The sequence below is a fragment of the Uranotaenia lowii genome, chromosome 2 (genome assembly GCF_029784155.1).
Source record: "Uranotaenia lowii strain MFRU-FL chromosome 2, ASM2978415v1, whole genome shotgun sequence".
Lineage (NCBI taxonomy): Eukaryota > Metazoa > Arthropoda > Insecta > Diptera > Culicidae > Uranotaenia > Uranotaenia lowii.
In genome coordinates this window covers 63,983,995-63,996,898 of record NC_073692.1, presented here as the reverse complement: position 1 = coordinate 63,996,898, position 12,904 = coordinate 63,983,995, and the positions used below count along the sequence as shown (strand labels likewise).

The 12,904-nt window shown below is 40.5% G+C and overlaps 1 protein-coding gene across 8 annotated transcripts in view; it reads right to left on the bottom strand.

The window, feature by feature from the left end:
• Positions 1-12,904, bottom strand: part of LOC129749644 (piezo-type mechanosensitive ion channel component-like) — a 104,101-nt gene that overhangs the window by 37,246 nt on the left and 53,951 nt on the right. For 4 of the 8 annotated variants that reach the window (XM_055744674.1, XM_055744675.1, XM_055744676.1 and 1 more), the window contains 9 exons: positions 6,642-6,790; positions 6,426-6,569; positions 4,854-6,362; positions 4,449-4,793; positions 4,230-4,390; positions 3,708-3,832; positions 3,482-3,631; positions 3,238-3,411; positions 2,712-3,172 (listed from right to left, as the gene is read on the bottom strand). In XM_055744674.1, coding sequence (XP_055600649.1) covers positions 2,789-3,172; positions 3,238-3,411; positions 3,482-3,631; positions 3,708-3,832; positions 4,230-4,390; positions 4,449-4,793; positions 4,854-6,362; positions 6,426-6,569; positions 6,642-6,790 — 3,141 coding nt within the window. In that variant the 3' untranslated portion in view covers positions 2,712-2,788. Of the gene's footprint in view, positions 1-2,315; positions 2,370-2,710; positions 3,173-3,237; positions 3,412-3,481; positions 3,632-3,707; positions 3,833-4,229; positions 4,391-4,448; positions 4,794-4,853; positions 6,363-6,425; positions 6,570-6,641; positions 6,791-12,904 lie in introns of those variants that run through there. The other 4 variants (XM_055744671.1, XM_055744678.1, XM_055744673.1 and 1 more) reach the window with 3 other exon arrangements.

Here is a 12,904-nt window from a genome sequence, read left to right as displayed (position 1 = left end):
AATGGTAATGATCAAAATTCCTCAACTGCTTAACAAATTGCAACAATTTGCAACAATTATAGCACATTTTCACTCTCTCTGAGCACCGGTTTCTCTCATTTTAACTTAAACCTTCTAATTCTCTCTAACAAATTTCAACAAATTACCACAAATTCAATCATTGGCTGCAAAATTTGTTTGACCACTGACGATAATTCTTCGTTTATCTCAGTCCCCTGCTTGAGATTGTTTTTTTTTCAAGGATTTTCATCCGGTTGGAGGAAGGCTTGAGACAGATTGTGATAGGGTAGCTTTTTGTTTTTGTTTTGAAAAACGTAAATCCCAACTGGTCGCCATTTTGATTTTTGATGATAAGCACTGTTCAATGCTTTCTTTTAAACACTTATTTAATTAAAAGCATCAACAAACCTTCATGTCTTAACTTGTTATGAATTCACAAATTATTAAATAAAGAATTTATATGCTCTTCGTCAAGGTGCGCTTCCAAAACCACTACAATTGCATTGCCAATTTCATTTCGTTACTCAGTTACTCGTTCAGATCTGGTCATTGAACATGCGTAATGTTGTTGTTATGTTTACCTCACCACGATATGCCGAGAAATCAGCTTTTCGTCTGACAAGTGGGGAAATGCCTTATTTTCACCTACGGAGCAAAATATTTTCTCGATCCAGCGAGGTTTCAGAAGCCTAAGAATATAGCGACTTGTATTTGAGCAAAACAAAAAAATAATAATAATACACAGCTTTAAGGGGACAAGAGTTAAAAAAACAAATAAAACACTCAAAAAAGGTTGAGTCTATATTAAACCATTTTCCAAGCAAAACAATTTTTTTTTGTGAAACTCTGCAAAATAATTTGCCAACAGTCAGCAATGATAGAACTTTAATTATAAATTTTGAACAACAGCATAAAAATTGGATTCTAAAGAATTACTACTTATTAAAAAAAGGCTAACAAAATTAAATTCTTGCACAATTTGTATACTCATTTTTTAAAATTCTACAAGTTTTAAGCTGTTTGTTTTAGACGTTTCATAAACAGTAGTGTCATGTAGTGTATCTTGAAGGCAAAATTTGACACTAAAATAAATTCATTTTCTCTAGAAAACAACAATTTCCGTATAAATTTGTAGTTTTTGAAATTTTATTGTTTATGGTTTGATCGGTATCCTTATATGAAGAAAAACAAAACAGTTATTGGGTGCATGTCAAAAATATTCAAAATAATATTTTATTGTTTAAAAAAATGCTGTTTGACTGAAAATGTAAAAAAAACTCTAATTTTGGTAAAAATATTTGGAAATGCAAGAAACTGAAGTAGTTTGAAATAAAAGGTACGATAGCGAATAGCTTCAGTTGAAAAAACAACCAAAGTGAAAAGTAAGTTCAATCTGTTCTAAGGGCCTTATGAGGATGAAGCTAACATTAACATGTATATAGTGAGGTGAAAACGAGAATTTTGAGTAACATAAAAGTTGTCTAAGTGTCTTTTTAACTGGCTTCATGAATGTCTATGACAAAACCATGTCTTTATGAATTTTCACCTAAGCATACAAAACGTTTACCTATCAACTAAACTTAAAGGTTTCAAATGATTTTCAATTAAAACTTTCATCTAAATAAACCTATGGATATCAAGAACTTGAAAAATGGGTCAGATTCCACATTTCGAAAAAAATAAAATCAAAGAAAATTAAACACAGGAAAATCACAGACAGTCTGTGGAAAAATTATTGACCGAAACAAAAATTGGAAAAAAACCTCTCCACCGCCAACAATTTCAATGCAGTGCTGAATAATCATCGGAAGCTGAAAGGAAGCAGAAGCAGTATCGTTTTGGATTAATTTTGTCTGAAAAAATGTGCAAGCTAAGCTACAGGGTGTCGTATTTAGAGTGTTGAAAAAGCTCCCCTTATAGGGTGTCGGTGCTGATTTTTTTTAGTCACAGATGAACTGTTCGCCGTCATACACGGACCTTTGGACGATATAGGAACAAAACAGATCTCGAAGGAATGGACTGTCAAAATGTGATTAGAAAGCAACATAAACCGGGACAATATTTAACCGTTGGACCCACTTGTAGTTCCAACCGGGGACGGCGACGACGACGACGACAGAAACGCTTTGATTTGATCGCTTGGTTAGGAACGGATGCGCCAGTAAAAACATTCCACAGGATTATACCATTGATAGATCCACCACGAGGTTTTAGTTTTCATAAATGAGTGTAATTTGGTGAAACAGAGAGTACTATACCAGGCCAAGAGAAGGAAAGTTTGGCTGAAGAAAAGAAGAAATGTGTTTCATCATTACCAGCTGCTCTGTTCTCCGAAATTCGGCGCCACAGACTCGGTCTTCGAGGGGTATCTAGAGAATGGAAACAACAACAGAGGCACAGGAGTTCAAATAAGTTTGCTTTAAAAAAAAAGTGGTATAACAGGGTTCTAAATAAAATTCAAATCAAGCCTTAAGCGTGGTTTAAGCTAGTGTAGTGTTTTAAATGTGTTTTGTTGTATATGATCGGCGAAAAGTCAGCGTGCCGCTTTTATTGCATATGGGTGAGGATTTTCGGATTTTTCCTTATTTAAATCTGTTTAAATAGAACGGATTATCTTACAGAATTGTTACATAAACGACCGGTTTTTTTTTGTATTTAAATCGAAATATATTTTTAACGGTTATTTACAGCAACTTCGAGGTGGATACATACCTTTCCGAGGGATTGCAATTATTGGGTAGAATGTATCGGCATCACATGTATTTATTTACACAACGGCGAAAGATATTTACAGGAGATGTAGATGATATGAAGCAGTGAGTGAACACAGAAAATTGTATAGTTTATAATTACACTCATGATGAGAGAGAGGAGATCGGGACGCTGCGGATCGTATTGAGTCACGAAGGCCAGCTTCTCCGACTGGTCCCCAGAAACTTTTACCGCGTGAGCGTTTCCGTGTTACTCCCGTCGTAGTTACATCGTCGTAGCGAGTCATGTCGTCATCGACGAAAAGAGAAACCAGGAAGCTGGATCTTCGACGACTTGGATCTACCGTGAGTTCATCTGGCGCAACGGAAGTTCCCATACTAGATTGACGTCTATGTTGATGTCGAGTGAAGGATCGTGGAGATCTTGGGGAGCGAGGGGACATAACTTGATCCGGTGTATCCTGGAATAAAATCTTGCAGAGTTAGAACTAACAACAACTGTTGCCTTTCAAAAATGATCAATTACTTCGGCTGGCGTGAGGTTACTGGTCGGCCTTCCCAATCTAGGACTAACCGTAAGTTCATTCGGATTGGGCCAGGATACGGCATTCAAACTTGATTGTCTACGGTGCTGACGAGTTTGCATAGCGGTTTTCGTGATCGGCATAAGTGTATTCGTTTGCTGAGCAGGTTGTTCCTTCTACAATTTGATGAGTTTCAAAGTTCGTTCCCAGAAGTTTCTGTTTAGCATGTGATTTGGATATACTAACCTCACAAGGTGGCGGTGAGAATACCGGGAAGGTATCATCAGGACTGCATACTCTCGCCAGCATTTCATTCGGTGATTCAAACGACATGCGCTGGGGATCTAGATAAGCTTCGAGTGATACAGTCATTAGTGCTGAGCTTGGTGAAGGTGCCTAAAATGGTTGTAAACCAGTTGTTTATGGTATGTGGGATTTCCAATAGTTTTGACATGTGGCTACTATTGCTAACCTGAGTGTGATAAGATCCCCGTCCAACGGTCAATCTTCCGTTGTCCGATGGAATCTCTGAAATGCCTTCGCCTTCAATTATCATAGAACCACCGGCAATTTCATCTTCGATCGGAGTATGATATCCTGCATATGATGACAAACTATGAGTGCGTGCTATGCATGCATCCCCTTCAAGATCTGGCCGCGAAATGGACCGAACAGAATGAAAATAGAAACAGAAGGTCTTTCTCGTTAGTGATGTTTTGATGTGCTCCATTCTACTCTATCAAAACTCTACCTCTACCGTGTTCTGAAGGCATCTTTCTACGCAGGTGATCTCTAGATTCTTCTATGTCGAAGCATAATCGAACGGAAAACTTTGTACTTACATCCCACAAATTAAAAATAATACTTACATGTTGGTACAAAAAATACTAAACCGAACGAACGAAAGTATTTCTAATTTCACTATAATTCGTCTTCGCGGAACATAATTTCACAGACAAAGAAAGAAGTCGGCCTATTCTACTGATAAACATACCTTTAGCATGAGTGCTTGGTTCATGAACTGGTTCCAAAATTTTCTGCTGGGTAGCCTTGATACGATCCATCTTCATTTTGATTTTCTGCAAAATCTGACTCTCTCGCTCGGCCTCTAGTTTGACCTCCTTAATACGAAGTTCTTCGATAAGCTCTGCCCCTCTGTTAATGAAAAAACTATTAAATCTGAAATATTATTGAAAAATAACTTCAATAGTACCTCGAAGCTAAAATTGTGCTCGCTTTCGTTTCGTTGATAATGTGGCAGAAATAATGACTAGCGAAAATCCGACGTTGCAAAAGCAAAAAGGCAAAACACACTCCGTCCCAGAACAAGCCAGAATCATCATACGGGACGTTGCACTGGGAAAGATCCGGTGCCGGTGGTTGAACCGGATCCGGTATCACATCTCCATTTTCCCTTGCCGATAGACAAGAGATCCCTAGTAGCTGAACCAACCAACAGGTACTCTCGGTGAGTTGCTGCAGATACAGGCAACCAACTAGCTGCAGCAATGTTTTCGTTGTTATAACGAATACATTGTAAGCGATAAGAACATTCCATCTGCAAAAAAAAATGTTTTTATTAAATTAAAGCTACTTTGAATGCAGTTAATAGACCTACGTTTTCAGAATAGACTTAATCGGTCTCAGGTAGAAATCGGTTCCTTGCCATAAAAATGTGAAAGCCCCTATCAGATATCCTATCGAAAAAAGGGTCACTCGACTGGAGCCGGTCCAAAACACAATTGCAAGAGTGAACCAGAAAAACACGAGGAAAACTCCTCGCTTTACCACATCTAGCCAGTTCCGAACTTTGGCTATGAAATCGGGAGTAGGATTGATAAACGGAACCGTCCCAAGTTTATCGATATCTTCCAAGGCAGATTTATTACTGCCACCGCCAAAGTCATCCGGACAAGATGCGTACCTTATCTCGATCCGGAAGACCAATGTCTGACGACACAAAAACATCAGTAGCAGAAAATCGGCTACCATTTTCGAAGCTTGCTCCCGAAACTCTGCCGTATTCTCCGGAAGCATGGCCCATTTTCTGAACCTGTCTAAGAAGGCAATATCCCATGGATAATCAACACAAAGGATTGGAGGCAGCCCAATAAAGATCACGTATTGGAAGGGGATTATCACCACAACAAACCAGGTTATGACACGCCATATCCTACGCAATCCTTCCCTCGTCATATGAAACAAGAAACATATCCAAATGGCGTAGAAACAGGAAAAGATGTCCATCCTCCACGCCGTCACGATAATCAAAGCTACTAGTGAGATTTCTACACCGAATTTATAGTACCCATAGTTGAACAGGTACTTGATCATACGGGGGATGTCCTTGTCCGCATCCGCCCGGGTGATATTTGGGAACATCAGATGCGGAGTTCTCGGTGATTGTCCAAGCCGTAGCCGTCGGATGGTTTGACGCAGCACGACAACCGCATGGATCGTAACCACTATGATGTAGATCAGATAAGGTCGCAAAAGATCCGCTAAGCTGTTAACCCCCGAGGTTTTCTGGAATCCAAACCACTTGGCATTATTCATATCCCAATGGGTCTCGTTGACGTCGATGTTGGGACACGTGCTCTCATAGTTCGATTCATTGATATAATCCACCTGATAGATCATAGTGGTGATGAGCAAAATCGCAGAAATGAGCGACATTATTCGCGTAATGAGAACCAACGAACCGGTATGAGATTTCACCGCGAATACCGTCATGAGCACATACATCAAATGTATAAAACTTATCGTTTCCACGCTCAGTGAGAACGCCACGATGAGGATGATCTTCAGCAAATGAATTTCGGCAAACAACCAAAACAGCTCCGCCAGTTTGGAAACGATGTTAAACATCTTCTGAGCTACACCCTTGATTTCTTGCTTCGAAAGCTTCCGGAAACGCAGATCCTCTAGAATTTCCGAAGTGTTGTCCGCGATCACTCTCTCCTGGATCTCTTCCTTGTTGGATCCTTTCAACCGAGACGTTTCCTCCGAGTTTTCGGGATCCCTTTCCAAGGGTGGAGCATCCGTTGCACTGCTATGCTTTTTCCGCTTGGAAAATGTACCGTACGCTGAACTGGTTTCCGATATCACTGGGATGTCGCTTTCTTGACTGAAAAATCGAAGATATTTTGATAGAATCTACCAGTTTTTAATCGTTGGAATAAATACTCACATAACTGGTATTTCTGAGATTTCGAGGAATTTTTTATGGCAATAGTGAAGCTGAATTACGGTGATGATGACTATCATGGTTGGATTGAGGAGATGCAGGAAAAGTTGTTTCGTTTCGTATAGCTCCAGACCGATATCTTTTTGTCTGAAATTTTTACCAAATTAAAAATCGTCAACTTTTTTTTATATTAATCAAACAAACAAACGAGCGACTTACAATGTATCGGAAATCTTGAGATATTCCCTCCAATAGAGAGGGAACTGATCGAACTGGTAGGTATAGACTAACACTAGGATGGACATGGAGTACACGATGACGGTCAGCCAGAATGCGTACATCATCTTGCGCCAGACTTTGAATGAGAACTGAAACCAAGAGAATTTTCGTTAACAATTATGCGTTATTCAATAGTAGCTCTTGAGAAAGGACTCATATAGTACGGATAAGATGCATAAAACTAGTAGAGCCATTCAGGCTCATTTCTCAAGAGGTGTAGATGGTCTGAAATCACGATCACAAAGTGAACGGAAGATAGTGATAAAAATGATAGTAGCAGTAAATATGACAGAGAAAAATTTTATGAATGGGCTCGAAACTGATAAGCCCCGAGAGGAAAAAGTTCAGTAGTTACCACGCAAGTTCGACTGAAGTCCTGTAACGAGTAGCACGAGTTCAGTGGCATAGGACGCCAAGTCCTCATAAAAATTGGATAGTGAAATCAACACTGATGTTATGAAATCGCTTGGCACATCTTTGTACCTGAAAATAATCACATTTTCGTAGGTGATGGAAAGAATTAGAGAAACACGACCTATCAAAGAACGGAAGAACATAGGTCGTAAATATCATGAATTTTTCGAAAACGATACAACGGCTCACCGGCAGGACTTGAACCTGCAATCTCCGCTTCAGTACAGCGGCGCGTTAGTCAATTTCACCACAGTGAACGTGATCGAACACGAGCAATCGAGCTCTGCCGATCAACTGCTGGACCTTCTATCGAAACACCATTTATATCCCGCATGTGATCTTACCCACTGTTGATCTCTCTTGTTTCTCTAACCTCACCCATCGACTTGGGATTTTAGCCGAACGACCATGTGCTCGTCCCCAAACCGGCATTCCCATCCTCAAACCTCAAAAAGATCCAAACAATATTAACCCTTCGTTTCATAAAGTAACAAATTTGCAACAATTAATTAAAGCTGTTGTAACTTTTGCAGAAAACCAAATAGTCAACTTTTTTCTTCAGGGCAATAATATTTCTAACTTTAAGATTACGTTGAATTTAAAAAAATGACTTTCTGAGTATACATATAGAAACTAGACCAATTTGAATCTGAAAAATATGAAATATTTAAAAAGGCTTATTTTTCAGAGTTTTGACCTAGTCCAATTCACACTGCGAAAAAAAATTTTGTCTGAAGAAAATATTTTCGCATTTTCAGTAATGCAATTAACACAATTGAATACAATTTGAAGATTTTTTTGATTTTTTGTCTGATATAACGGCTTTCAATTAATTGTTGCAAATTTGCAACATCATGCAACGGTAGCACCTTTAGTTAGGTCTATGGGCTACAAAGTGTGCTTTCTAATGTTTCATCGTTTAAACAGTGTATATGTTTCCTTACGAAAGTTTTATTATTTTTAATGTTATATTATCATGTTGTCGAGATATTTTTGAAATAAAGCAGATAAATAAGCCTCTAACTGAACAAAATGGCTGACAACTGTTAAAATATTGGGGAAAACCAAGAACAAATTCTTTTGGCTAGATCATCAACCATGCGTCACCCTCCCGGCTCCCAAAATAATACTGTGCCTAGAAGGTCTAGCCGCTAGAGAATACGCTGGCGTGAGTCTGGTTTTGGTATGCTAGGCGTAATGGGTTCGATTACGGGTATCGGCAGGAAACTTTTAGGTCCAAATTACATAAATGGCCAACAGGTAAGATGTGCTTCCTTGAAATTCTCATATATAAGAATGTTCAATCAGTTTTCCAGGTCAGCTAAATATACACGGATACCGGAATTCATATAGTAAACTAGCCCACCTGATTGACTTGTTCTTCCAAAATATACTTTCATCAACATAAGTAATACATTTACTCGATAACAGATCAAACGAAGCCATTTGGTTCGGATATAGTGTAAGCTGCATTGGAAATTTGTCGAACTAATTGATCTGAATAATGCATGTAAGCACATACTTAGGCAGAAACTTAGGTAAATCCGTGCACCCATGGTGAATAACCAACATACTTAGGTACTAACCCCAGCTAAATTGTGTCCAGACACTAGGTTTACGAAGTTCTTGAGCTTTAACTACGATTAGAGCTAGATAAATTAGGAATAAGCATTTATTTCTAGCTGTCTTGTATGAGGAACGAAAAGGTATAACCATTTCATGTTGTTGCAAATTAGCAACAATTAATATTTTGGCTAAATCCTCGAAATATGAGAAAATAATATTTTTCCATTATTTTTCCCTTCATGTACTCATCACTATTGAGAATTTTTTCAAGAAAAAATAAAAAATCATGAAATAAAGGGTTATTGGCTATCGCCCCATCACCTTGATCGACTGTGCTGGTAAGATTATGGAAAGGCTGGTCAATCACCGCCTCAATACTGTTCTTGAACAAAATCTTTTAGACGACCGCCAATACGCCTTTCGTTCCGGCCGATCAACTGACGACTATCTTTGCCTCCTAGAATGCATAGTGGATGATGCTTTAAGTCGTAGCCAACATATCGATCTCTTATCCTTGGACTTATCCAAAGCGTTTGATTGGGTCGATCATACCACCATACTTACCGCTCTGAGAGAATGGGGACTTGCCGGTAGACTATACCAATAAACACAAAGCTTCCTATCAAACCGCACTATCCAGGTCCTTATCAATTACTCTCTTTCCAATCCAAAGCCAATACTCACAGGGGTCCCACAAGGGTCAGTAATCTCTCCCACCTTCTGCCTTATCGCTATAAATTCTATCTTTAAAATCATCCCTGATCACACTAAGATCCTAGTCTACGCAGACGATATCACATTAGTCTCGATATCTTCCTTCGCACGCTTAGCACGCAATAGACTACAAATAACACTGGACAAAATAGCCAGTTGGGCACCCAGAATGGGTTTTCAATTCTCTCCTGACAAGTCCAAACTCCTCCACCTGGGCCTTAACAGAAAGAAACTTAAAACGCTCCCTACTTTAAAACTACTTAACCCAGCCATTCCCTTCGTCCACTCCATCCGACTTTTGGGTGTATGGATTGATGATCGACTAAATTTCTCAACTTATCTCAATCAAGTCAGAAAAAGCACAAAAAACAAGACCAACATTCTTCGTATCCTGAATAAAAACCCAAGTCATGCCAACCACGACTCCCTCCTAAGATTCGTCCATGGATGGATACTCCCATCAGTACTCTACGGACTTGGTTTCATCAGTAGGTCCGGCCCACGTCTCTTTAATAAACTCGAACCCTGAATATAATGGGTTCATCAGAACAGTTGGTTCCGCCTTTGTCACAAGCCCAATTGTATCTATTCTGGCTGAAAGCGGCCAGCATCCCTTCAGATATCTAGTGGCCAAACATTTAACATCCAAATCTCTCCGTTGGCTCGCCATCGGAGGCAACATTAGTATCTCGCACCAACACTCTTCTCCTGGAACTTACTAACTCTACCCTTCCATCCATCTGTCCAAGAAGAACCCCCGCCTTTCGGTATTGGACCGAGAAAACACCATCCGTCGATCTCTCCCTGTCCCTTGAAATCAAAGCCGGTCAACCCTCTAGCACAGTCCTACCGCACTCTACCAACTCCTCGACAGAAAATACAAAACGACTACCCACATATACACCGACGGGTCTAAGACTTTTGACGACAGAGTCGGTTGCGGCATTGATGACCACTCCGATAAACGAAGCATCGCCTTACCAACCCAGTGTTCCGTTTTCAGCGCCGAAGCATATGCCGTATCGGACGCCCTCCAGAAAACCCAAAACCATTCAACATCTCTAACCATCTTCTCCGACTCAGCTAGTGTGCTAAAAGCCGTATCCAAGGACAACATAAAGCACCCCTGGATTTCATTCATAACAAGCGAAGCTTTAAACAAAAAAAACTACCCTATTTTGGGTTCCTGGACACGCCGGTATACCCGGCAACGAATCTGCAGACCGGCTGGCCTCAATAGGTGCCAATCTCACCCCTTCACAAATATCTATCCCTCAATAAGATGCCTATCGTTACACCTCCAACAAACTTTCCCTAGCCTGGGATAGAAACTGGTCAAAAAACCGGACAGCCAAACTAAGTGAAGTGAAAACTGCCCCCGAAAACGGATCGACCGGAAAAACCCCAGAGAGAGAACTGCCCTAACCCGGTTACGGATAGGCCACACCAGACTAACTCAGTCCTATTTTTTGATAGGGACAACCCTCCCATTTGCCCTTCGTGCAATTGTGTTGTCTCCGTCAAACACATCCTGATTGATTGCTCTATATACGAAGAGCACAGAGCAGCGTATCAATTAGCTAGCAGCTTAAGGCAAATACTTGCCAATTGCCCTGACGTAGAGAAAAAGCTAAAAAGTTTCCTTGCAAGTAGAAACCTCCTGCCCGAAATTTAAGAGAAAATAGGAAAGAATGACACTCCGTGCTAAACTCCCATAACAAAAAAAAAAACGAGAAAGACGACGCTATGATCAACATGAGCGAAAAAGGTCGTCTCCAGCTGTTTCGTGAAGTATGAGAGAAGACCCCGCAGCGCGAATACAATGCACCTACGAGTTCGACTGCGGAAAAAGTCGTATTTCTGCAGATTCCGTTAACACGTTCGTCGTCATGGGAATGGGAACCATATTCGTGTGACGGATGTATTCCTAGGAAGCCCCGTCACATCAAAAACATGTGACGTTCTCTTACTCAAGTTATCCTCTGAGTTAAGCCACACGTTTCAAATATTGAAGTTCTCCCTCTTTGCTTTTCTTTGGACCCGTCTAGTAAAACTACCAAAATGAGCGTGGCGCCGAACGTATTAATAGAAGATGTCGAATTTGCGATGCAGAATACTCTACGTCGCCTATCCAGTCGGGGTTCGTCTTCGTAAAAGTCACAAACGTGTTCTCCTGTGACATGCTCGAGATTTGAGAAGACCGAATCTCGGTCGGGACAGATTGCTCTTTGGAGGATGGCTTCCGAGTCGAATGGACCCGATCCTAGCAGGGTGTCATACAAAGATAAGACTATTCCTTCTACGTATAAGGATTTGCTAGGCACGTCGCGTGCGTTTTCTAGGATACCCCCACCGCCGTCGGAAGCTGCGGGAATAAGACTATAATTTCTCCGCAGTCAAACTTGTACGGAGAATTCACGGAATGCACTCAGGTAGAGTGGGTTCACGTACGACCGGACGCGTGCTGTGACAGGCGCAAGTCTAGGATAAGCTTCTTATGACTGGCACAAGGACGAGCAGAGAAGGGGACCTCGAGCCATCTCAAGCCGTAAAAGTGGACTCGAATACAGGCGGAGCACAAGCAAATAGTGGTAGAAGAGCGGGCTTCATATCACGAGTGCGAACTTAATCACAAGTCGTTAGAGAGGAAGTCAAGTCTCGAATCATGACAGTAGAGGCTGGGAAGTATACTGGAGGTGATTCGTAAACGAGTGTACCATGGAGCATACTAACGCTTTCCATATCCATGGAGTAACCCGAAGTTTACGATCGAGCATTGCGTTTACGTTCCCGCTCGTGACGTGGAAATCGACGGAGTGGTAACCGAAGAGGATTTGACCGCCGATGATCTGGTGAAGTCCGGGGTTGGCCGATTCAAAGACCCAGGCCTCCCCACGTTCAAGGTGCTGTACGCACGCCATGCTTTCGGTCATGTTCTGCCAGAAGTTCTAGAAGTTGACACGCTGTTCTGTTCTAAGTGCGGGGAGAAGTATGAGGAAACTTCGTGCATAATACAAGCAGCGAGCAGGATCAAGAGTTCTCTGAAAACTCACTTTAAGATAAGGTTGCCAGGTTTCTCAGGTTTGCCCGGATATTTTATACAAAATTTGGGAGCAGTCCGGCCCGGCCCGGTTTCCCGGTTTTCATTGAAAATTGCCCGAATTTTGCCCGGATTTATTCACTTTATTTGCGATCAAACAAAAAAAGCATGGATTGTATTATTTTTTTCATTTATGCCTCCAAAATTAATTTTTTTTAAAACAAGTTTCATATAAATAACCATGAAAGGTTTAAGGTTTAATTTTGATCTTTAAATTTCTTTTCAATTTTTTTTGTTGAGTAAATTCTGGGTTTTGACAAAATTTGCCCGGTTTTCGGTCGTCAATTTTGAATTCAAATGCCCGGATTTTTTCAGGTTTTTATATAAAAGTGCCCGGAGTTGTCGATACACGTGTAGAAAAAATCTGGCAACCTTACTCTGAAATTATATAGAGACATAATGTTGAATT